Genomic DNA, 23,816 nt, shown 5'->3' with positions numbered 1-23,816 from the left:
CCTCAGTACCGACGAGGAGGACGTGGAGTCCACACGCCTCCTCTGGGTCGGGTCCGAGAGTGGTTGGTTCCGGTGGGCCTGTACAGCAGAAGTCTTCGAGGCAGGTGGAGACCCACTCGACGGCTCACTGCTCCCAGCGTGAGGTGGACAGCCAATACCTTTGCTCCTGAGGTCGATGCCATCTCCGGTGCCGATATCGACAACGCCGACTGCGGAACCAATGTCGACGCTCCAAAAAGACGATCCCGTACAGCTTTTCTCGATGCCTGTTTCCGCTTTTTAAGGCTAAGACACAACGTACATGCGTCTGGGCGGTGGTCGGGCCCAAGGCACTGGAGACATCACGCATGGGGGTCGGTACCTGAGATCGCCCACTTTTTGAAGCCGCTGGGAGTCCTCGATGACATGGATGGAAAAATAGCGGCGGCGAAATCAAAATCCTCGATTGTGTCAATTATAAAGACACAAAAGGGAAAACCCATACAGGCGGCCAAAGAGGGCCACGATGAAACCGAAATTAAACTTAAAAGGGCCAAAATAAAGGTTTTAAGGGACTTAAAATTTTTTTTTTAATTTTTAGTTCTACAGACAGGGTACAGGAGAAAAATGAAAGAAGGAGGGAGGAACACGCTCAAAAAAGATGGCGAAGGCTCGTTCACTGGTGAGGAGAGAGACCGAAAAGCAGTCTCTCTCTACCGCGGAAAAAACAAGACTAAGCGGGGCTCTCGCGCGATGGCGGGAAGATGGCCGCGCCCACGCGCTCGTAGGCTCTAGCAAACCTTTTGTTGCTGGGACGATTTCTGTTCCTGGGGCTGCCGTGGACGTCACCCAGTCGTGAGAACAAGCAGCCTGCTTGTCCTCGGAGAATAAGAAATAACATAAAGGAATGGCAAGTCAAATGCAAAGCCCTGAAACAGAAGGCAAAGAGTAACTTTGAAAAAAGATTGAGTTGGAGGAAAAAACATAGTAAAAACGTTTTTAGGTATATTAGAAACAAGAAGCCGGCAAAACAATCGGTTGGACCGAGGCGTGAAAGGGGCACTCAGAGAAGACAAAGCTATAGTGGGGAGATTAAATGAATTCTTTGCTTTGGTGTTCACCAAGCAAGATTGGGAGAAATACCAGTGCCAGAAATGGTATTCAAAGCTGATGAGTCAGAGAAACTGAAACAAATCTCTGTATACCTGGAAGATGTAATGGGGCACTCTGACAAATTAAAGATTAGCAGATCATCTGGTCGGATGGTATTCATCCCAGAGTGCTGACAGAATTGAAAAATGAACTTGCAGAACCATTGTTAGTAATATGTAATTTATCTTTAAAATCTGGTACCGGAAGATTGGAGAGTGGCCAATGTAATGCCAATTTTCTAAAAAAGGTTCCACAGGTGATCTGGAAAATTATAGACCAGTGAGCCTGACGTCTATGCCGGTGAAAATGGTAGAGACTATTATAAAGAACAAAATTACACAGCATATTCATAAGCATGGATTAATGAGACAAAGCCAACATGGATTTAGTGAAGGGAAATCTTGCCTCACCAATCTACTACATTTCTTTGAAGGGGTGAACAAACATGTGGATAAAGGTGAGCCGGTTAATGTGGAGGGGCATAATCAAAAGGGACGTCCTCGGAAAACATCCCGATGAAGGGGCGGGGAAACCCATATTATCGAAACAAGATGGACATCCAACTTTCGTTTCGATAATACGGTCAGGGATGTCCAAATCTTGAAATTTAGGTAGTCCCTAGACTTGGTCATTTCTGATTTTCAATGGAAACCAAGCTCATCCATCTCAGAAACGACCAAATGCAAGCCCTTTGGTCACGGAAGGAGCCAGCATTTCTAGTGCACTGGTCTCCCTGACATGCCAGGACACCAACCAGCCACCCTAGGGGGCACTGCAGTGGACTTCATAAATTGCTCCCAGGTACATAGCTCCCTTACCTTGTGTGCTGAGCTCCCCAAAACCCACTACCCACAACTGTACACCACTACCATAGCCCTTACGCGTGACGGGGGGCACCTACATGTGGGTACAGTGGGTTTGTAGTGGGTTTTGGAGGGCTTGCTGTTTCCTCAACAAACATAACAGGTGGGGGGGGGGGATGGGCTTGGGTCCGCCTGCCCCCACTAAAATTGCTCCAGGGACCTGCATACTGCTGTCACAGACCTGAGTATGACATCTGAGGCTGGCCAAAAATATTTTGAAAAATATTTTTAAGAGTGGGAGGGGGTTAGTGACCACTGGGGGCGTAAGGGGAGGTCATCCCCAATTCTTTCCGGTGGTCATCTGGTCATTTCGGGCACCTTTTTGTGCCTTGGTCGTAAGAAAAACACGACCAGGTAAAGTCGTCCAAGTGCTCATCAGGGACGCCCTTTTTCTTCCTATTATAGGTTGAGGATGTCCATGTGTTAGGCACGTCCAAGTCCCGCCTTTGCAATGCCTCCGATACGCCCCCTTGAACTCTGGCCATCCCTGTGACGGAAAACAAGTTGGGGACGTCCAAAATCGGCTTTCGATTATACCGATTTGGACGACCCTGTGAGAAGAATGCCCATCTTGCGATTTATGTTTCCAACAGTGGCCAATTCAGGTCACAAGTACCTGGCAAGTTGCCAAAACAGTACATTTTATGCTGCTTCTTCTAGAAATAAGCAGTGGATTCCCCAAGTCCATTTTAATAATGGTCTATGGACTTTTCCTTTAGGAAGCCATCCAAACCTTTTTTAAACACCGCTAAGCGAACCGCTTTTACTACATTCTCTGGCAATGAATTCCAGAGTTTAATTACACATTGAGTGAAGGAAGATTTTCTCTGATTCGTATTAAATTTACTACTTTTTAGCTTCATTGCATGCCCCCTAGTCCTAGCATTTTTGGAAAAAGTAAACAAGCGATTCACATCTACCTGTTCCACTCCACTCATTATTTTATAGACCTCTATCATATCTCTCCTCAGCTGTCTTTCTCCAAGCTGAAGAGCCCTAGCTGTTTTAGCCTTTCCTGACAGGGAAGTAGTCCCATCCCCTTTATCATTTTCGTCACCCTTCTCTGTACCTTTTCTAATTCCACTATATTTTTTATATTTTATTTATATTTCTTGGAGCCTCAAAATGAAGGTTGGCTCTGAGGAAAACACTGCCTCTGGGCCGCCTGACCCTTCCCAGGCCGGTAGCACTTAGCCTCCTGAAGCCGAACCCATGCGGACTGGAACTGCGCCATAGGCCTATCCTTGGGCAAGCGCTGGACCTCAGAATCACACAAATCCTTAACCAGCTTCTCCGGGTCCTCACCAAACAGCAACTTGCCCCTAAAAGGGAGCCTAGCCAGGTGCAACTTGGAAGCCGCATCTGCAGCCCAATTCTGCAACCAGAGCCAGCACCATGCCCAAACAACCAACGACATCTGTTAGGCCGACGTGGGAAGAGCTCGGTGAGTGAGCTCCGGAGGTCCCAAGTAAGGGAGATCCACCTGGCCGGTCCTACCTGGACTGGAACAGACCGGGAGGCGACAGAGCCGGAGTCCGATCCTGTGCTCGTTAACCAGCCGAGTCCAAGGATCAGGGAAGTGGGACAATCCGGTCGAGAGTGCCCCCACCACGCGTCCCATCCAACTGCGGGCGATCGAGGCCTAGAGGGACCTGGAGAGAGCGGAGCCGCCGGGCCATCCAAAAGTCTACAGACATCCCGACAGAACCGGAACAGCACTGACCGGTCGGGAGTCAACTTGGTGCTGAGCTGCCGTTGCGCCGGGCATCCAGTCGGCGCGAGAGCAGCGGGTCCAGCGAGAGCTCGGGCCCGCATCCGCGGGCCCTCTGTGAGAATCCGAGGGTCATTGAGCTGTCCACAGTGCGGGTCGAGCGAGTGAGGGCCAGTGACGTTGACTGCAACGGACGGCGAGGGAAAGCGGAGACCGCGCTGCGCGGCTTCAAGCGATCGAACGACCGCTTTATCTGCCTGGTATTGAAATTTGCCTCGTGGCGCCGGCCTCGAGGCCGAACTGGGATCAGAAGAGCTCACCTCGCTCAAGCGCACGCGGATCCGGGGAGAAGGCCGGAGCGCGGAGAGCTGGAGACAACGGACTGTTTGTCCTCACTAGCGACCGGCCAGCCGCGAACGGGCAAGAACCACACGACCGACCGAGGCCCCTCCCCCCCCGATACCCGACCACATCGGAGCCGACCACTGCTGGAACGGCGGACAGAAGAACTCCCCCGACCATGGAACAAAGACAACACATGTAATAAATAAAATAACTGCTTGCTTTGCTAACTGCATGCACTGTTTTCAGCTTGACTTATAGTATATACTTTGCTTTGCTTTGCTTGCTATAAATAGAAGGCTAAATGCATGCACCGCTTTCAACTTGAATCCAAAAGTTTATACTCTGCTTTCTGCAATTGAGCCCTACACCAATATTGCACCATTCCCTGAAATGATTTAAGGCAGATACTTTCAAATATCTCAAACAAATGAACTGTTCAGCCAATATAATATTATTCTCTGCAATGAGTTAAATGCAATTGCCTTGCCTCGCTTTAAAAAAGGTAAGGAAATAGCTTTGTACTTACATTGTTAACAGTTTAACTTAAATGCAGCTATCTAGCTTGCTCTGTTCAGCCAATACAATATTATTCTCTGCAATGAGTTAAATGCAATTGCCTTGCCTCGCTGTAAAAAAGGCAAGGAAATAACTTTGTACTTTGTACTTACATTGTTAACAGTTTAATTTAAATGCAGCTATCTAGCTTGCTCTGACCTCCAGACACATAAGCCACCTCGGGCAGCAAGATAATTAGATTAATATGTAATACTCACTATTATGCTCTAACTGTAAATACAGGCTTGCTATACTCTGACTATAAACCAAGCACAATCAGTAAGAATTGCTGCCAAGTTCTAATGCAAATGTAGGCTGCTTTGCGTTGAATGGTTGCCAAGCTCAAATGTAAATGTAAGCTTTGCCTCGCTTTGAACTGTAACCAAGCTTAAATGCTGCTGGGACTTTCTGTTACTATGCTTGTCTGCTGCCAGGATTTTTATTAATCCTCCTGCTTGCTTGCTGCATGTTTGCTTTTAATGTATAAGAATAGCAGTTGACGGAGTTAACCCCTCTGATGAAACTATGTGAAACATGTTCCACGTCGGAACCCGGGCAGCGGCACTGTCGATTTGGAATCCATCATAGGTACAGACTTTACACCCACATCTCGGACTGTAAGGCTGCTGCAGTTTGAGTTCTGGGTTGTAGTCACAATCTAGGGCCCAATAGACACACCGCACACACTACACCTCTACAGCCTAGGCACTGTCACTTTAGAAATCGCTGCAGTGTCTTCATCGCTGGTATGTACCCCTACAAAATAACCTTAATTATCCGTTGCCTCATCATATTCATACCAGCACAAACAATCCAGACTCACCTAAATAACCTCATACCGCACAAACCACAAACATCACACCACATCATTGCCTCAAGAAACAACAACAAAGTCCACCACAACCCTAACACCCACAGACACCAACAAGGAATGATAAAAAGAGAGAGCTCCGCATCCACACATCAAGAAAACAGACAACTGATAAAAATAAATACAAACCTGAACTCAAGGGAGCAATACCAATTAGTAAACGTGGGCTACGCTAATGCTAGATCAGTAATCGAAAAAGCCACAACGATAACTGACTGGATAACAGCAGATGACCTCGACTTCCTTCTCATTAATGAAACCTGGACTCATAACGCCAAAGACCCAATAATCCTAGAGCTTTGCCCACCAGGGTACAAATGTATCCATTGGGCAAGAGAACGAAAAAGAGGTGGAGGAATAGCCATAATTTATAAAGACCAATTCACAGTCACAACAACAGTGGAATCAATCCTTCCCCAACTCGAAATAGCCTCAGTCAGGATCAACAACCCCAACCTGCACGACCAACTAAATATAATCCTATTTTACAGACCTCCAGCCAAATGGCAAATTGCCCAGGCACACTTCATGGACTTCATATCAAACACCTGCCTGTCTTACCAAAATATTCTTATAGTGGGAGACATCAACCTTCATTTGGAAAATATAAACATAAACAACGTACACGAATGCAAGGAATTCCTTCAACTTTTGGATTTCCACTGGCCTAATATGCAACCCACCCACAAGAAAGGACATACATTAGACATCATAACCCACAAATTTTCACCAGAAGAGACCATCAGAATAAAAGACACAAAATGGACAAGCCATACCATGGTCAGACCACTACAAGGCAAACACATTCGCTCCTCTGGAAAACAAAAGCAATACAACAAAAACAAGAAAAAAGAACATACACTACAAGAGGCAAGATAGATCCTGTTGAAATTCTGGCAACAAATATACACCGACGAATGGACTAACAACTACAGACTCACCCCAATTTCTACAGGAGTGGGACGAAAGATGCAGAACAGTGCTAGACAAAATAGCACCACTCCAAATTAGGACCTCACATAGGAAAAGTTCAATCCCTTGGTTCAAAGAAGAGTTGAAAGAACTAAAAACACAGGTTAGAAGATGAGAAAGAGCCTGGAGAAAAAAACAAGACGAATACACGCTCAATGAATGGAAACAGACGCAAAGGAAATACAAATACAAAATCAGACAAGCCAAAAGAATGCACTACATGAACTATAATAGGACCAAATTACAAGGACACGCACAAACTCTTCTCACTTGTAAACAATCTCCTAGACACCACACTGGTCACCTCAAATAGCACAGAAGCCCCATCGGCTACTAACCTAGCAAAATATTTCAAAGAGAAAATCACTAAGCTCCGACACATGATTCCAATCACTACCACTGAATATACAAGCATCCTTGAATGCCTAGACCCAAAACCTGGTGAATATCCAGCGGACAGATCATGGACCAACTGTGACTTTGATTACAGTGGATGAACTCACACACTGGCTTGGAAAATACGCCTAATCTCAATGCAAACTTGACATCTGCCCGATCAGCTTACTAAAATCCGCCCCCAAACAATTCAAAATAGACCTCACGAACCAACTGAATTACAGACTCCTAAATGGTCTCTTTCCTAAGGACAAAGGAAATATCCTTCTCACACCATTGCCAAAGACGCCAATAAAAGCACAATGGACCTTAACAAATTACCGACCAGTCCGCCTCCATCCCGCTCATAACAAAACTGATGGAGGACATAGTAACGAAACAACTCACGGAATACCTAACAAAACACTCAATTCTACATGAGTCTCAATCAGGATTCAGATCAAACCACAGCACTGAAACTGTACTTGTGTCTGCAATGAACTCATTCAAAAAAACAATTGCAACCGGCAAAAATATACTCGTACTACAATTCGACATGTCTAGTGCCTTCGACATGGTAGACCACGAAATATTACTACACTTATTAGAATATTTTGGAATCGGAGGCCCAGTTCTCAACTGGATCAAAGGCTTCCTCACCACCAGGTCCTACCAAGTAGTAACAAACAATGACAGATCACCAACCTGGACGCCGGAGTGTGGAGTTCCTCAGGGATCCCCCCTCTCGCCAACTATTTTCAACCTGATGATGACACCACTGGCCAAATTACTAGCAAATCAGAACCTAAACCCCTATATATATGCGGACGACGTGACGATCTATATCCCGTTCAAAAATAACCTAAACGAAATAACCAACGAAATCAATCAGAGCCTCCACATCATGCACTCTTGGGCGGGCTCATTCAAGTTAAAACTGAACGCAGAAAAAACTCAATGTCTGGTCCTCACATCCCAATACAACACAAGCAACTATCCTACCATAACCACACCTTACTGCACACTTCCTATCTCAGAAAATCTGAAAATTCTGGGAGTCACTATTGATCGAAACCTCACACTCGATACCCATGTGAAGAACACAACGAAAAAAATGTTCTACTCAATGTGGAAACTCAAAAGAATAAAACCTTTTTTCCCTAGATACGTCTTCCGCACCCTGGTACAATCACTAGTGATAAGTCACTTGGACTATTGCAATGCTCTGTATGTAGGATGTAAAGAACAGACCATTAAGAAACTCCAAACAGCCCAGAACACCGCAGCCCGTCTTATTTTTGGAAAACCCAAATACGAAAGTGCAAAACACCTAAGAGAGAAACTACACTGGCTCCCGCTCAAGGAACGAATTGAGTTCAAGATCTGCACGACCGTATACAAAATCATTTCACGCAGAGGCCCCAATCTACATGCTGAACCTAATAGACTTACCACCCAGAAATGCCAGAAGATCAGCCCGTAAGTTCCTCAACTTGAACTTCCCCAGCTGCAAAGGAACCAAATACAAACAGGCATACGCTACTACCTTTGCGTACAAAAGCACACAGCTATGGAACGCACTACCCAAGACCTTGAAAACCACGGACAACTTAACCAACTTTCGCAAAACTTTGAAGACATTTCTCTTCAACAAAGCCTACAAAAATAATCCTTGATGAATCAAACTACAAACCTTTGAAGACATTTCCCCTCAACATAGCTTACAAAACAATCCTGATGAATCATACTACTCCGTACATCACCCAAACGCTCTAAAACACTTTGACATGACCTTACCCAGTACCTTCTAATTAATTCCTCTTTACTACAATTCACTACCAACTGTACCAACTCTATGTAACGATCATACCAAATTCACATCCTGTAAGCCACATTGAGCCTGCAAAAAGGTGGGATAATGTGGGGTACAAATGCAATAAATAAATAAATAAGCAAATCATACAGAGTGTCAGATATGTAAAACAATCCCGCCTCCAAAAGAGAAGCTGACTGAGATTCCAACTCCATAAGCTACTGCGACCGTGACAGAGACGCCCGAGCAGCATAGGATGCACAGACCGCAGTCTGGAGGTTAACAGTGGCCACCTGACAGGCAAGCTTCAAGGCCACCTTGATCTGGCAATTGTTCACATCCTTCTGCGCTGTACCACCCTCCACAGGGATGGTGGTCATCTTTGTGACAGCCATAATCAGGTCATTTACTTTGGGTTGACCAAACCACTCCACCTCCATCGGAAGAATGGAGTAAAGGTTGTGCCATGGCCCTGGCCCCTTTCATGCCAGAGTCCGGGACTCCACTGTGCCTGAATCAACTCATCCATGGCCTCATGGACATGAAATGACTTCGGAGGCCTCTTGATCCCAGACATAATGGAGGGAGCCACTGAATGGTCCTGCCCTCCCGGAGGAGTAATGTGACACACCTTGAGTGCCTGAGTGAGCAAAGAAGAAAGTTCCTCCTTGGCAAACAACCTGGCGCTGAGGGGGTTATCCTCATCAGCCCCAGGGCACTTCTGCTCCTCCAGAAAAAATGGTTCCTCCCCAATTGACCCCATGGACAACGGCTGCCTCAGCAGTGGAGGAGAGGAGGGAGACTCTGTTTCATTCTCCTGGAAAATCTCCAGCCTACGCTTCTTTGGTGCAGCAGCTGACTCCCTGGGGTGAACCTCACCCTGCTGCCCCTTAAGAAGAAATGCCTGGTGCATTAAAAGCACAAACAGATGAAAATGGAAGCAAGGGGGCCGAACCCCCCCACCCTCAACGGAGGATATGATGTAGAAGTCAAACCAGACGGGATAGCATCAGAGAGCTGTGAAGAGGAAACCACCACGTCATCAAAATGGCCACAGTTGCACTTGTGCAATGGTACTCCCGCAGTAGAACAGCTCGCGAAAACCTCCGTGCTCAACTCCCGCTCCTGCTGGGCCTCAGAACTCATCTCCAGACCCGCAAAAGGCTGACCCTGTGCCCCTTCCAAGCTACACACATCATGCACTTCCCCGATGTGTCACTTTACATGTTCTGCATCCATGCAACTAGCTTAAAAGGGCCCTACAGCGGTACTCACACTGCCCAAGCCATCCCCATCAGTAATGCCAGGCCCGAGGCACAGAGACTAGTCTCAGCAGTAGGAAAACACAGCCACGAGCTTTTCTTTTTCTTTTTTGTTTAATCAAGAGGCAGAAGAAGAAAGGGAATAAGCAGCCTATGTGGTAGTGGGGGAGGGACCTGGACCACCAGGTTTACACCCTAGCACAAAGTACTCGACCCCAAGCCTGACCTAAGAAGATCCAGAGCCCACCAACTCAGTCAAGCTGTACAGGCCGAATAAACAACCTGCTGGAGATAGAGGACTACTGACTCGAGCTGGATGTACAAGGCTACATATATCACAGCTTAAGAGTGCTCTCTATTTTCACCTGCTGTCGATGAGGGACATAACCCAGTTGTCTGGACTTATCCTTGGTGACATAATGGAAAGAACAATGGCCTTACCTCTTCTTGAACCTTCCCCAGCTGATGCTCATATTCTTCAGATAGGCTTTGTTTCACCCTTCCAAGAGAATCCAGCTGCTGCTGTAACTTTCCAACCTGCAAACATATTTTATGGAAAATTATTATTTGCAAGCTTATGTGGCCATCTACTCATCTACATATTCTTCTTTTGCAAGCAGAATATCATACCACACACACACACAATATTGTAGCCAGACAGAATCTGGTTCAGTCAGATTCAGCTAGGAAACCTGTACTTTTATTCGGGCGTTTTTTATTCTTTTTGTAAACCATACAGTTCTGCGAGTCAGCTTGGGTGGTACACTAAGTTTTAATAAACTATAAACTTGGACTGTTTTATGCGTTCTGCAAACCATTTTGAATAATCACCAGTTAGGAAATTGATGTATATAGATGTAAATAAATAAATTACTCAAAATCAGGTGCTGAAATAAGGGGTACCAGTATCTCTTCTTTTTAATTGTACAGGCTTGGGCTTAGGCACAGACAATAGGGCACCAGATTATGAAGGCCTCCAAATACGTGGGCTAAAAAGAATCCTGATTCAGCATTAGTGCTATACTCTATGCCATCTGGGGAGACACCTTCCCTCTCAATGTTCTCTGGCCCTACCTATGCATGTCAACTTCTTAAATCTAGCCCTACAAGCATGTACTCATGCAATGCACAACTGGCATAATAGTCTCTTCTATTAAGCCAGTACTAACCCACTATTTCAGTATGCTACTAGCTGTCACGTCTGTGGCCGTGACTCCTCTCAGACTCACCTTATTTCCGGCGGTCAGCTTCTGGCTGGCTCCTGTCTGTTCTTCTGAGTTAGTTCTGTCTCTGTGTGCTGGCTGCATTGGATTGTCTATGTACTGTTTCCCATTCCAGACTTCAGCCCTGTCCAGTCCGGATCTTCCGGCCTGCCAGACTTGCGTGTCTTGTTTGAGTCTGCTCAGCACCCGTAGTTGCCGGGTGATTCTTGCAGCTGAATCTCAGCTGCTGCTGGGCTTATTAGCCATTTGGAAACTCTCTGCTTGGCATTGCTTAAGGCCCTGGTTTGTTGGTGCTTGCTGCACTTCTGCCTAGTCCAGTTTATAGTCTGTATTCTTGCCTGATTTTTATGTTCTGTACTACTTGTTTGCTTGTTTCCCAGTCTTGCTCTTGTTTGTATGTCTTTGTCTAGTGCTAGGGTGTCTGTGTTCCCTGTTTCAGTGGTTGCTTGCAGCTTTCAGTTCTATCCTTTGTCTGTCTCCTAGTCTAGTATTCTGCCTAGCCTTCCTGTGTGTTCTCCTCCCTGTGTGTATCCTGCTGGTATCAGTTTCTGCCCTGTCTGGTAAGCCCTGCTGGCCACCTGCACTCAGGGGCTCAACTCCTGAGGAACGGTGGCTAAGTGCAGGTGAAGTCTAGCTGGCCCTGTCAGAGTTCTGCCTTATCCCTGTGTGGGGTGGCTTTGCCTGCCGCTGCCGCTCCTCGGCAGTGGCCCAAGGGCTCACCCAAGGGCTCACAAACCTAGTTCCTGCTTTTGGAAAACGTGACACTAGCAGTACTCCCCCACCTAGTCAGTGAATGTGCCAGCAGAGTATTAGAACAAATACTTACACTTAAGATACTGCAAAGAACTTTGTATCAGATCTTTTATAAAAATTAGTGAATTTATATCTAATGTTAAGTCAGCAACAGATAAAGACCAGGGTAAAGGAGAGATTTTGTGACAGAAAGAATGTGTAATACGTTATTATATTATTGTAAAGGGGATTGGTTGTGTATGTAGTGTTCTCTTGTTGCAATAAAAATTACCTTTAAAAAAGTCATCAAGGACATAATTTTGAATGTCCTGTGGCCAGTATGAAAGGCTTTCTCTTAGCTGCTGAACACATATCTTAATATTAGCCATACATATGTCCTGATAAAGTTCTTAGTGACAATGAGCTTTGAAAGACACAATATGGAAACCCAGGCAATAACGTTAAGTATTCATTTATTTGACTGCATAATCTTACTCTCCAGAAAATCTAGTTTAATATTAAATTAGGTATAACAAACAGTTCATTTGATGATGTTTATGCATGTAGTGTAATTATCAGCTGCTAGTTTCTGCCTGAGGAAGAGACTTTCATGGTCCCAATAGCTACCAAACTACTTAATGAATTTTCTTCTTTTTAAATAAGACTTTGTTGGATAATAGAACAGGATAAAGCCATACAAAGACTCAGCGGTAAAGGTTGAATACCTGTGTCTACAAACTGTAGAAGAAATTTTTGCTCAGTCTTTTTCTTTATTATTTAGGTTTGGATCATAAACATTATTTATTAGAAATAACATGAAACCAGTATTTATCATTTAGATTTCTACCTACAAGGATGAACTTGGACTTCTAATCGCTACCTCTTTTCCCCTAGCTCACCACTTTTTAATTGCTGCCCCTATTCCAGTATGGCAACTTTCTCTTTTCCTATTTTGCCAAATTCTCCTTGGGATCTCCCCTTTCCGTCTTTTTTCTTCCCACATGCACTATTCTCTGGCCCCATATGTTTCCTCCCTACTGGCATGCAACATTATTGCAACATGCACATCCAATTCATACACAAATATGACAAGCTAATAAAACATCCTTATGATGTGACTGAAACTTAGATGAAGTCTGAGGGTAAGAATCTGGACTTACAGGAGACAATTTTATAAAAGGATTCCTATGTCAAAGTTGGAAAAAGGCAACTAGCCCCAGTACTGTGCAAATCATCAGGAAAATTTACACCTGCTCTGTAAAACGATGTAAATTTATACTCTCTGTGCGTGTACTTGCATACTGTGTAAAATACACATGTATATTGCAACTCTGCCCAGACTATACCCCTGGGAATGCTGACATGCTCTCTATCGATACTGGTATACTCAAGCACAATTTTATAAGAGTCTTTTTCTATATGTAAAACATGTTTTACATGCGGAAAATACTTAAATTACCAGTGTTGATCAAAGTACTAGGTCAAGGTACTTAAGTAAAAGTAAAAATAAATGTATATTTTAATACTTATGTAAAAAATAAAAGTACAGTGAAAAACATATTAAAAATTTACTTTAAGAGGGTCACATGATGCACTCAGATTGAAAGGACCAGGAGAGTGGAGCTCCAGTGTATTTCCATAATATATGCTATAATTATCTGTTGTTCTTTCCGGTGAACAACCTTTCTTACCTCTCCGGTGAGGGCCAATAGTCTTGGGAATAATCTGGGCCAATATCAGCATTTTAAAGCAGCAGTGCAGGGAGAGCCGCCAGACCCCAAAGGGCCTCGTGACAAGCTCAGAAGTAGCCCTGCTAAGATGGCTATGTTCACAATCCTGGCAGAGGAGTGGTGCAAGAGATTTCCTGTTCAATAGCAGCTGCACTGGAAGACCAATTAAATAAACTTCAATCCACGGTAGAGAAACTGAGAGCTCTAGGACTCTTAGGGCAACAGCTCACTCATGTGGATGAAAAGGGTAGTGGCGCAAGACGACAGAGGCCCAACTGACCCATCAGGTAAAGGAGCTTCAGGCAACCACTAAGAATAGATTGAGGAGCAGAAGAACCGATGACGCTGAAATAACCTGAGGCTTGTGGGTCTCCCAGAGAGCATTAAAGAAGCCAAACTCTATAATATCTTCAGTCGGTGGTTACCGGACAAACCAGGCCTTGCCACACAGGAGGACAATTGTGTTGCAAGCATGCACACTGAATTGGAAGGAGGGCACAGCGCATAAGCCACAACTAGCGGATAGCCCACTTCTCATCTGGAGGAGAAGCAGCAAATTTTACAAGCCTACAGGAAGGAAAGCCCAGTGGAATACATAGGGCTTGCGTCTTTTGCTCTTCAATGACTTTTTGATCAAGGTGGTAGCTCAGAGAAAACTCATGGCGCCATACTGCACCGCGCTCCACCAAAAATGGTCTGCAGTTTAAATTGGTGTATTCTGCAAAATTGCACGATGGCACCTTGCTCTTTCTGAATCAGTGGAATAAGCTAAGGTGTTCATGGATGGGCTGAATAGATCTGCCTAAAGGAACTTTGACTATCCTGGTCCACTATACCTATTGCAGCTGCAGGTACCTGGACTCTATTTTGGCACTGATCAGTCTGGAGAGCTCCTGTGTGCTTTAGTTCCCTACACCTGCTGATGTGGACAAAGGGGAGCCGGTTGATATTGTGTATCTGGATTTTCAAAAGGCGTTTGACAAGGTACCTCATGAAAGGCTACAGAGGAAATTGGAGGGTCATGGGATAGGAGGAAATGTCCTATTGTGGATTAAAAACTGGTTGAAGGATAGGAAACAGAGAGTGGGGTAAAATGGGCAGTATCACAATGGAGAGGGTAGTTAGTGGGGGTTCCTCAGGGGTCTGTGCTAGGACCAGCTGCTTTTTAATATATTTATAAATGATTTTAGAGATTGGAAGTAAACTAGCGAGGTAATTAAATTAGCTGATGACACAAAGTTATTAACTTGCGACAGGATTGTGAAAAATTACAAGAGGACCTTACGAGACTGGGAGACTGGGCGGCTAAATGGCAGATGACGTTTAATGTAAGCAAGTTCAAGGTGATGCATTGGAAAAAAGAACCGAATTATAGGCTACGTCATGCAATGTTCCACGTTAAGAGTTACAGACCAAGAAAAGGATCTGGTGTTGTCGTCGTCGTCAATAACACACTCAAACCTTGTGCTCAGTGTGTTGCTGCGGCTAGGAAAGCAAATAGAATGTTGGTATTATTAGGAAAGGTATGGAAAACAGGTGTGAGGATGTTATAATGCCGTTGTAACGCTCCATGGTGCGCCCGCACCTTGAGTATTGTGTTCAATTCTGGTCGCCGCATCTCAAGAAAGATATAGTAGAATTGGAAAAGGTTGCAGTGAAGGGCGATTAAAATGATAGCGGGGATGGGACGACTTCCCTATGAAGAAAGACTAAGGAGGCTAGGGCTTTTCAGCTTGGAGAAGAGACGGCTGAGAGGAGACATGATAGAGGTATATAAAATAATGAGTGGAATGGAACAGGTGGATGTGAAGCGTCTGTTCACGCTTTCCAAAAATACTAGGACTAGGGGGCATGTGATGAAACTACAGTGTAGTAAATTTAAAACACATCGGAGAAAATTTCACCCAACACATAATTAAACTCTGGAATTCGTTGCCGGAGAATGTGGTGAAGGTGGTTAGCTTAGCAGAGTTTAAAAAGGGGTTAGACGGTTTCCTAAAGGACAAGTCCATAAACCACTACTAAATGGATTTGGGAAAAATCCACAATTCCATGAATAACATGTATAGAATGTTTGTACGTTTGGGAAGCTGCCAGGTGCCCTTGGCCTGGATTGGCCGCTGTCGTGGACAGGATGCTGGGCTCAATGGACCCTTGTTTTTCTCCCCAGTGTGGCATTACTTATGTACTTATGTAGAGCCCTGTGGTCACTTGATGATTTATGTCTGGACCTGTAGCCCAGAGGCTGAGTGTGAGACTTGTGACTGGAAATACTTTGGACTCACGAGGGTATCTACCTCAGTGAAAGCTGCCATTGCTAAAGATTGTGACCTGGAATGTGGGGGGTATACACTCTCCAATTAAGAGGCAGAAAATCCTAAATATGGAGAATTCTCAGGGTTTAAACTAAATCTGGCGAAATCGGAGGCTTTAGCGAGCGCGGGGGTATGGTGGGAAGTATGAGATCAGTTCCCATTGCGTCGAGCAAATGGAGTATTTAAATACCTGGGGGTCCAAATGCCGATGAACCCAGCACAATTGTATAGTTATAATGTCCCTCAGTTGTTAAGTGATACCAAATGGCTGCGTGGATCTCATTGCCGTTGTCCTTCATGGGCCGGGTGCATCTATACCGAATGATAACATTTCCGAAATGGCTGTATGTGCTGTAGTCTCTGCCCATCAGGCTCTTAAAAAAAAATTTGAAGGCACTGCAGAGAAGCACCGCGGTTCTGCTGGGCAGGCAAAAAATCAAAAATGAGGTTGCAACACGTGTATGGAGCCCAGATAAGAGGCGGATTAGGTATGCCTGAAATGAGAGACTATAATCAGGCCTATTTGTTAAGGCATTTAAGAGACTGGATTCTAGACACAGCAACCTACACAGACATAAGATGGGAACAAGCATACTTTAGTCCATGGACTATGAGTTACTTGTTGCATGCGAAAGCGGGTGGAATTCAGCTCAGGTAAAAGATAGTGTACTTTAAAGCCCATGCGATATATTTGGAGGGTTATACTCCATTTTTGGGACAGGATCCAGAGAGTAGTGTATTGTTATCGATCTTGGGGAATGTAGAGTTCCCTGCAGGGTGAGACAATCGAATCTTCAGAGATTTAGAGAAGCAGGGGGTGACATTGTTGGAGAACTTTATCCAATCAGATGGAACTGTGCTGCCATTCCTGAAGTTGAAAGGCGATGTGCAGGAGGTCCACTAACAAGGATGGCATACCTGCGTTGGCACACTATATTAGGGGATTACCCAAGTCAACTCTTTCCTTGGAATTTGGAGGAAAATCAGAGAATTCTTCGCCGGGGACGCGGAGGGGACAGGTATCAGTGTCCTGGTTCCATAAGGCACTAGGAGAATACAGGCCTAAGTGGGACGTTAAAGAGGTGCTGAACGTTGGAATAAGGAGGTGGGAGGGAGATAACAGAAGGGGGGTTATGGCAGCACTTAAAGGAATCACAGGGGTGGTGCACAGTGCGGAGCTGCAGGAGTGCCATTTTAGGTCGATACACAGGGCATACTTCTTGCGGTAAACAAGCTGGCATGCAGGAGTAGGAGACTCGGATAAATGCAGGAAATGTGGAGCGGGGCCTGCCATCATTAACACACGGGATGTGGCAGTGTAGGACCAGTCAGGTGTTCTGGACAGCTCGCTCCCATTTTGCATCGGGGGTTTTGGGAGGTCGGGTCAACCTGTCCTTTAACCGGGTAATGTTCAGTTCGTTGGCAGTGTGGGATACAGGGACCCGAGAAGAAAAACTATTCCTAAGCAATCTGCATCCTGGGAACAAAATGCATATTAAATCATTGGACCTCAAACACACCACCATCATACTGGTACTGGATAAACAAACTGCACGCGCTTATGCTATGGGAAGCACAAAGGGCCCGTCACACAGCAAAAAGATGTCAGCAGTTCATTAGAGTGTGGGGAGCTTATTTGAATAAAATCGCACCTAGAGCTAGAAGTCAGGTATTGAATGAGTTGGGATGAATGTAGAGGGGGGGGGGGGGGGGGTCAGTATCAAGAGGTCAAGAGGAGGTTTACGGACATTATATTATGTTAACCTGAAGGGGCAGGGATGAGAGAAGTGGGGAAGGGGGGAGGGAAGGGAATGCTGGATCGATGTTGAGCAGAATGTTCATTTGTTAAGCGCCTGCATTCGGATACAGATGTATAGGTGAAGGGGAAGGGGGGGAGATGGGGGAGGGGAAGGAATGATGTGTAAATAGACAAATGGGAATAGCAATCAACTGTATTAGTTAAATGGCTTCATAAAACAGCTGTTAATGTATATATATATATATATGGTGGCATGTTGTATTATAAGTGTGTAATCTTTCCTGGAAGCAAGCAAGACTCGGGAGATATCCTCAGAAATACCCAAGGAGGTGAAGTCTACGCTCTCAATATCCAGGCCATGAGAGACAAAGTTGGGATGCAGAATCGCCCCCTCGTTCTGAGAGATAAGGGTTGGAAAAACACTCCAATCTCCATGGTTCTTCGGAGGGACAACTCCAGAAGAGGAGGAAACCAAATCTGACGCGGCCAGAAAGGAGCAATCAGAATCATGGTTCCACAATTTTGCTTGAGATTCAGCAAAGTCTTCCCCACCAGAGGTATGGGAGGATATGCATACAGAGTGGAGGAGTGGCCTAGTGGTTAGGGTGGTGGACTTTGGTCCTGGGGAACTGAGGAACTGAGTTTGATTCCCGGCACAGGCAGCTCCTTGTGACTCTGGGCAAGTCACTTAACCCTCTATTGCCTGCCGCATTGAGCCTGCCATGAGTGGGAAAGCGCTGCCGCATTGAGCCTGCCATGAGTGGGAAAGCGCGGGGTACAAATGTAACAACAAAAAAAAAGAAGGCCCTTCCCCCAATGAAGGAGAAAGGCATCTGACGCTAGTCTGTTGTGGGCCTGAAGTCTGGAACAGAACTGAGGGACCTTGTGATTGAGCTGAGTGGCAAAAAGATCCACCGAGGGGGTGCCCCACACTCGGAAGATCTTGCGGACTATGCCCGAGTTGAGCGACCACTCGTGAGGTTGCATTATCTTGTTCAATCTGTCGGCCAGACTGTTGTTTACGCCTGCCAGATACGTGGCTTGGAGAAACATGCCGTGACGGCGAGCCCAAAGCCACATCTGGACGGCTTCCTGACACAGGGGGCGAGATCCGGTGCCCCCCTGCTTGTTGATGTAGTACATGGCAACCTGATTGTCTGTCTGAATATGGATAATTTGATTGGACAGCCGATCTCTGAAAGCCTTTAGAGCGTTCCAGAACGCTCGCAACTCCAGGAGATTGATCTGAAGACCCGATTCCTGGAGGGACCAAGCTCCCTGGGTGTGAAGCCCACCTACATGTGCTCCCCACCCCAGGAGGGATGCATCCGTTGTCAGCACTTTTTGTGGCTGAGGAATTTGAAAAGGACGTCCCAAGGTCAAACTGGATTGAATCGTCCATCACCGAAGGGAATTGTGAAAGTCGGTGGACAGCTGGATCACATCCTCTAGATTCCCTGCAGCTTGATACCACTGGGAAGCTAGGGCCCATTGAGCCGATCTCATATGAAGACGAGCCATGGGAGTTACATGAACTGTGGAAGCCATATGGCCTAGAAGCATCAACATCTGCCGAGCTATGATCTGCTGAGACGCTCTGGCCATGGAAACAAGAGACAGAAGGTTGTCTGCCCTCGCCTCGGGAAGATAGGCATGAGCCGCTGGCGAGTCCAGCAGAGCTCCTATGAATTCTAGTTTTTGAACCGGAAGAAGATGGGACTTTGGATAATTTAGAACAAACTCTAGTAGCTCCAGGAGTTGAATAGTCATCTGCATGGACTGTAGAGCTCCTGTGTCGGAGGTGTTCTTTACCAGCCAATCGTTGAGGTAAGGGAACACATGCACCCCCAGTCTGCGTAGCGATGCTGCAACCACCGCCAGGCATTTTGTAAACACCCTGGGCGCAGATGCGAGACCAAAGGGCAGCATACAATACTGGAAGTGCTGTGCCCCCAGACGGAGTAACTAGCGAGGTAATTAAATTTGCTGATGACACAAAGTTATTCAAAGTCGTTAACTCGCGACAGGATTGTGAAAAATTACAGAAGGACCTTACGAGACTGGGAGACTGGGCGGCTAAATGGCAGATGACGTTTAATGTGAGCAAGTGCAAGGTGATGCATATGGGAAAAAAGAACCCGAATTATAGCTACGTCATGCAAGGTTCCATGTTAGGAGTTACGGATCAAGAAAGGGATCTGGGTGTCGTCATCAATAATACACTGAAACCTTCTGCTCAGTGTGCTGCTGAGGCTAGCAAAGCGAATAGAATGTTGGGTATTATTAGGAAAGGTATGGAAAACAGGTGTGAGGATATTATAATGTCGTTGTATCGCTCCATGGTGCGACCACACCTTGAGTATTGTGTTCAATTCTGGTCGCCACATCTCAAGAAAGATATAGTAGAATTGGAAAAGGTGCAGCGAAGAGCGACTAAAATGATAGCGGGGATGGGACGACTTCCCTATGAAGAAAGACTAAGGAGGCTAGGACTTTTCAGCTTGGAGAAAAGACGGCTGAGGGAGACATGATAGAGGTATATAAATAATGAGTGGAGTGGAACAGGTGGATGTGAAGCGTCTGTTCACGCTTTCCAAAAATACTAGGACTAGGGGCATGCAATGAAACTACAGTGTAGTAAATTTAAAACAAATCTGAGAAAATTTTTCTTCACCCAACGCATAATTAAACTCTGGAATTCATTGCCGGAAAACATGGTGAAGGCGGTTAGCTTAGCAGAGTTTAAAAAGGGGTTAGACAGTTTCCTAAAGAACAAGTCCATAAACCACTACTAAATGGACTTGGGAAATACCCACAATTCCAGGAATAACATGTAACATAGTAACATAGTAGATGACGGCAGAAAAGACCTGCACGGTCCACCTAGTCTGCCCAATAATTTTAAACTCATATGTGCTACTTTATGTCTATACCTGACCTTGATTTGTTTCTGCCATTTTCAGAGCACAGACCGTAGAAGTCTGCTCAGAACAATGTTTGTACGTTTGGGAAGCTCGCCAGGTGCCCTTGGCCTGGATTGGCCGCTGTCGTGGACAGGATGCTGGGCTCGATGGACCCTTGGTCTTTTCCCCAGTGTGGCATTACTTATGTACTTATGAGGTTGAAGGGGGCAGACTCAGGAGTAATGTCAGGAAGTAGTTTATCACAGAAAGGGAGGTAGATACGTGGAATGCCCTCCCGTGGAAGGTGGTGAAGATGAAAATGGTAATGGAATTCAAACATGCGTGGGATAAACACAAAGGATTCCTGTTTAGAAGGAATAGATCCGTGGAATATTAGCGGAGATTGGGTGGCAACGCCGGTAATTGGGAAGCAAAACTAATGCTGGGCAGACTTCTACAGTCTACGCCCTGATCATAACTGAATAGATATGGATGGGCTGGAGTGTAAATTTTAAGGGCTTTGATGTTAGCTTCAGAACTCAAATTAAGATCAGGTATACATATGAAGTATCACATTATAAACTCATTACATATGGTATGTTGTTGGGCAGACTGGATGGACCATACAGGTCTTTATCTGCCATAATCTACTATGTTACTTTTAGTACAAGAACAGTGCTGGGCAGACGTCTACAGTCTGTGCCCTGAGAACGGCAAGGAGAAATCAAATTCGGGTTTGCATGTAAAGTATCACATACCATGTAAAATGAGATTATCTTGTTGGGCAGACTGGATTGACCGATCAGGTTTTTATCTGCCGTCATTTACTATGTCAGTATGTTACTATTCAATACTATTACCCCTTAGTGTGCCACTCATCCAGCAATATATTAATACTTCAAAACCATACATGCTGCCATACCTATAGTCTACATGCCAGTTTTCTGAAAAGAGAGGGGAGAAAAAAAATGTTGCAATTTGTCATTACTGCAAGTAGGTGAAATTCCATGAGAAAACATGTGATTGTGCCCAGGTACCTCTCTGTGACTCTGCTCCAGCATCTCTCTAGCAGAAGCCAGCTCCTGCTCACGGAGCTTCAAGAGAGCCGAAATTGCACGTGTCTGCGACTCCCATTCAGATTTCTTGTGCAGCACCATGATGTCAATCTGTCGCATGAGTTCCTGTAACTCTGTCTCACAGGATGTCAGAAGCCTTCTGTCAGAGAGAATAAGAAAAAGCATTTTAAAGCACACAAAAGCAATGGCCACAGGGGTCAGAGACCCTACAAGCCCTCAAGAGCCACTTGAAAAACTAAGGGTGGGATGAGGAAAAGGACAACAAACTGCAAGACCTTACAGCCCTGAAGGCCAGTTAATTCAAGACCTGCAATTCTATTTTCCAAAATGCAATCCAGACATCCAACATACTTGTCTCTATAGCCCTGCCCTTCTAACATACTAGCAGCATACCATCATAGGGACCCTTTTCATGTTAATGCTAATGCCAAGAAAAATGGTCTAATGTAGGATATAGGAAACATTTTGCATTAGTTTTGCATTTGTACATTTAAATCACATGGTATTTATTCATTTGAGGGGGGGGAGGCATGTCAGGTGCGGAGAATAAGCTTTGAAGCACTATTTCACTAGCATGTTGACATTAGTGCATGCTAACTGAACAATGCTGACTTAATGTGAGAGTCCTCAGTGCCTCCAAAATAGGAGGTGGTAAGTGCTCTTGCATAAATTTTTTTCAGCATCTGTGCACTAATTCTAACATTAGAACATGGTCAGAAAAAAAGTAATCGAAAAAGGCCGAATTTAGAGCCATGCTAGAAATTGGCTTAGCGTGTGCAGAAGTCATGCATTACGACACTCTAAGCCCATTTACTAGTGCAGCTTAGTAAAAGGATACCATAAACGTTCTGAGTGTGTAAGACAGACTATGTGGAGTCCTTATTTTCAATTAAATTTGCAGATCTCACTACTGAAATACAGCAAACATCCATATCACATCTGGTACTTAAGTTGTCATCAGTGAATGAAGGCAGGTGGCCAACAGCTCAGCGTCAGTGCTGGGCAAAATGGTAAGAACAAAATTACAGAGCATATTCATAAGCATGGATTAATGAGACAAACAGGCGCATTTTCGAAAGAGAAGGGCGCCCATCTTCTGACACAAATCGGGAGATGGGTGTCCTTCTCCCAAGGTCACCCAAATCGGCATAATCGAAAGCCAATTTTGGGCATCCCCAACTGCTTCCCGTCGCGAGGATGACCAAAATTCATGGGGGTGTGTTGGAACCGTAGCAAAGGCAGGACTGGGGCGTGATTAAGAGATGGGCATCCTCGGCCGATAATGGAAAAAAAGAAGGGCGTCCCTGACGAGCAGTTGGCCGACTTTACTTGGTCCATTTTTTCTTGCGACCAAGCTTCAAAAAGGTGCCCGAACTGAGCAGATGACCACCAGAGGGAATCAGGGATCACCTCCCCTTACTCCCCCAGTGGTCACTAACCCCCTCCGACCCTCAAAAAAAAATTTTTCTTTTTTAATTTTTGCCAGCCACAAATGTCATACCCAGCTCCATGACAGCAGTATGCAGATCCCTGGAGCAATTTTAGTGGATGCAGTGCACTTCAGGCAGGCGGACCCAGGTCCATCCCCCCCCCCCCCACCTGTTACACTTGTGGTGGTAAATGTGAGCCCTCCAAAACCTACCACAAACCCACTGTACCCAAATGTAGGTGCTCCCCTTCAGCCCTTAGGGTTATGGTAGTGGTGTAGAGGATTAAGGCCTTGACTGGATAGCATCTTGGCCAAGGATGTCATCATTAGGTTGAAAAGGGTCGGGAAGAGTGGAGATCCTTGGGGAATTCCGCATTCCGGTATCCATAAAGCTGATGTATTCAAGTTAGTCTTCACTTGATCTTGTAGTTAGAAAGCCTCTAAACCAATTAAGAACGTTGCCTCCAACTCCGAAGTATTCCAGAATGTTTAATAGTATATTATGGCTTACCATGTCGAAAGCACTGGACATGTCAAATTGTAGAAGGAGTATGTTGTTGCCAGTTGCAATTGCTCATTTGAATTTAGTAAGCAAAGTAGTTAATACTGTTTCGGTGCTGTGGTTAGCCCGAAATCCTGATTGGGAGTCGTGAAGAATTGAGAATTTATCTAAATATTCAGTAAGTTGTTTGGTTACCATACCTTCCATTAATTTGGTTATCAGAGGGATAGACGCTACTGGACAATAGTT

The 23,816-nt window shown here is 45.3% G+C and overlaps 1 protein-coding gene across 6 annotated transcripts in view; it reads right to left on the bottom strand.

Moving 5' to 3' along the window:
• CEP63 (centrosomal protein 63) overlaps positions 1-23,816 on the bottom strand; it is an 802,181-nt gene that overhangs the window by 512,985 nt on the left and 265,380 nt on the right. For all 6 annotated transcript variants that reach the window (XM_030217144.1, XM_030217149.1, XM_030217147.1 and 3 more), the window contains 2 exons: positions 21,598-21,775; positions 10,340-10,435 (listed from right to left, as the gene is read on the bottom strand). In XM_030217144.1, the coding sequence (XP_030073004.1) occupies positions 10,340-10,435; positions 21,598-21,775 (274 nt within the window). The remainder of the gene's footprint in view (positions 1-10,339; positions 10,436-21,597; positions 21,776-23,816) is intronic.

Source organism: Microcaecilia unicolor, chromosome 10, assembly GCF_901765095.1.
Source record: "Microcaecilia unicolor chromosome 10, aMicUni1.1, whole genome shotgun sequence".
Lineage (NCBI taxonomy): Eukaryota > Metazoa > Chordata > Amphibia > Gymnophiona > Siphonopidae > Microcaecilia > Microcaecilia unicolor.
The sequence above is the reverse complement of the archived record's forward strand: the minus strand, read 5'-3'. Positions and strand labels throughout refer to the sequence as shown.